Below are 1,400 nucleotides of genomic sequence, written 5' to 3'. Positions count from 1 at the left end.
CTGTGTGAATTGTTTGATGATGTGCTCAGTAGAGCTCGGTGTATGTGTGTGTGTGCGTGTGTATGTGTGTGTGCGTGTGTGTGTGTGTGTGTGTGGTTTGGGAGCACAGCGATCACACAGGCAGAAGGTGGGAGGGGCTCCTACACACACACGAGCTTGTCAGTGCTGGATGTTGCTTCCTTCAGCAGCTGGATGCTCATGAGGATCTCAGCTCGGAGACGGTCGACTGTTTTTTCCCCTTTTTTTCTTTTGCTGGATCTGCAGGTCTGATCAGAGCTGGAGCTTGTTTATCTTACAGGAATGGTGTCAGTGGGTCTTTAGCACAGAAACTCAATAGGGGCTTCTTTTTATATTTAAGGAGAGTCGAATCAGCAGGAAAGATTTGTCTGCTGGGACTCGGGAGTACTGGAGTACAGATGTTGAAGTGAGACAGCATGGTAGACCCACTTTAGTGGGGGCTTCAAGATTGGCCCCCAAAATGGGGAACAGCATCCACAAGAAGAAGGGAAAGGTGCAGACGGCACGGAGCTCGTCCTGCCCTCCCTCCTCCAGCCCGAGCCCAAAAAGGGTCAAATCCAGCAGCTTCTGGCTGCTGGTACGTCCAGACAAACACAAAACAGGTACGGAGACAACAAAACACACCTGATTTGTGTTTAACTGCTGACAAAAGATGCTGTTCTTTTTCTGGTGTGAGGAAGATGAGAAGAACTAAAAGTGAAGCTGACTTTGGAAGTTTTCTGTGTGTGTGTGTGTTTGTGTGTATGGCCATTTGAATGAGCTCCTACACTCAGCTGTTAAAGGTGCAGACTGACAATATTTCCATGCTGACTTCATCCGAGTCAGCTTCAAGCCTTCCTGTTTATTGCACAAGTGTGCAGAAGGGTGTTGTTTGCAGACAAAAGGTTTTTTTATTACCTGTTTTTGTTCTAGTGGCTTGTTTTTTCCCCCCTGCTGACAGATAATTAAACAGGTTTTAATTTAAACCTCTGAACTCTGCTGATGCCACGGCCTGTGTTGGTTGAGTGCTCGCAGGTGGGAATGTGTGGTCGTTACTCTGCGCCTCTGTTTAACCTGCTGTGGAAAACAGTCCATCCTGGCTGATCCTCGCCTCTGTTAAATGTCCCTGAAGCAACAAATAACACCTGACTAACTGGTTCAGCACACACACACAGACACAAACACAAACACACACACAGACACAGATTACCAGATAATGCTCTGTCATTGTGAAATGTTTTTCACTTTGGTTTCTGCTGATGTCATCTATTCTTATCAGAAGCAGCTTTCCACTTCTTGGTTTTCAACCCAAGGCTGCTTTCTTTTGTTTTTTTATTATTCCCATAAGAGTATCTGCTTCTATACAGTCACACACACACACACACACACACACACACACACAC

At 46.1% G+C, this 1,400-nt stretch overlaps 1 protein-coding gene across 4 annotated transcripts in view; it reads left to right on the top strand.

Annotated features, from left to right (window-relative positions):
* The window catches only part of nhsl3 (NHS like 3), a 60,443-nt gene that overhangs the window by 20,677 nt on the left and 38,366 nt on the right, over window positions 1-1,400 (top strand). Inside the window, exon 1 of one of the 4 annotated variants that reach the window (XM_014021118.1) lies at window positions 207-620. The exons of 2 other annotated variants lie outside the window; for them this stretch is intronic. In XM_014021118.1, the coding sequence (XP_013876572.1) occupies window positions 479-620 (142 nt within the window). In that variant the 5' untranslated portion in view covers window positions 207-478. Of the gene's footprint in view, window positions 1-206; window positions 621-1,400 lie in introns of those variants that run through there. One more of the 4 variants, XM_014021115.1, reaches the window with a different exon arrangement.

The sequence above is a fragment of the Austrofundulus limnaeus genome, unplaced genomic scaffold, assembly GCF_001266775.1.
Source record: "Austrofundulus limnaeus strain Quisiro unplaced genomic scaffold, Austrofundulus_limnaeus-1.0 Scaffold278, whole genome shotgun sequence".
NCBI classification, from domain to species: domain Eukaryota; kingdom Metazoa; phylum Chordata; class Actinopteri; order Cyprinodontiformes; family Rivulidae; genus Austrofundulus; species Austrofundulus limnaeus.
This window is presented reverse-complemented; position numbering and strand designations above follow the sequence as displayed.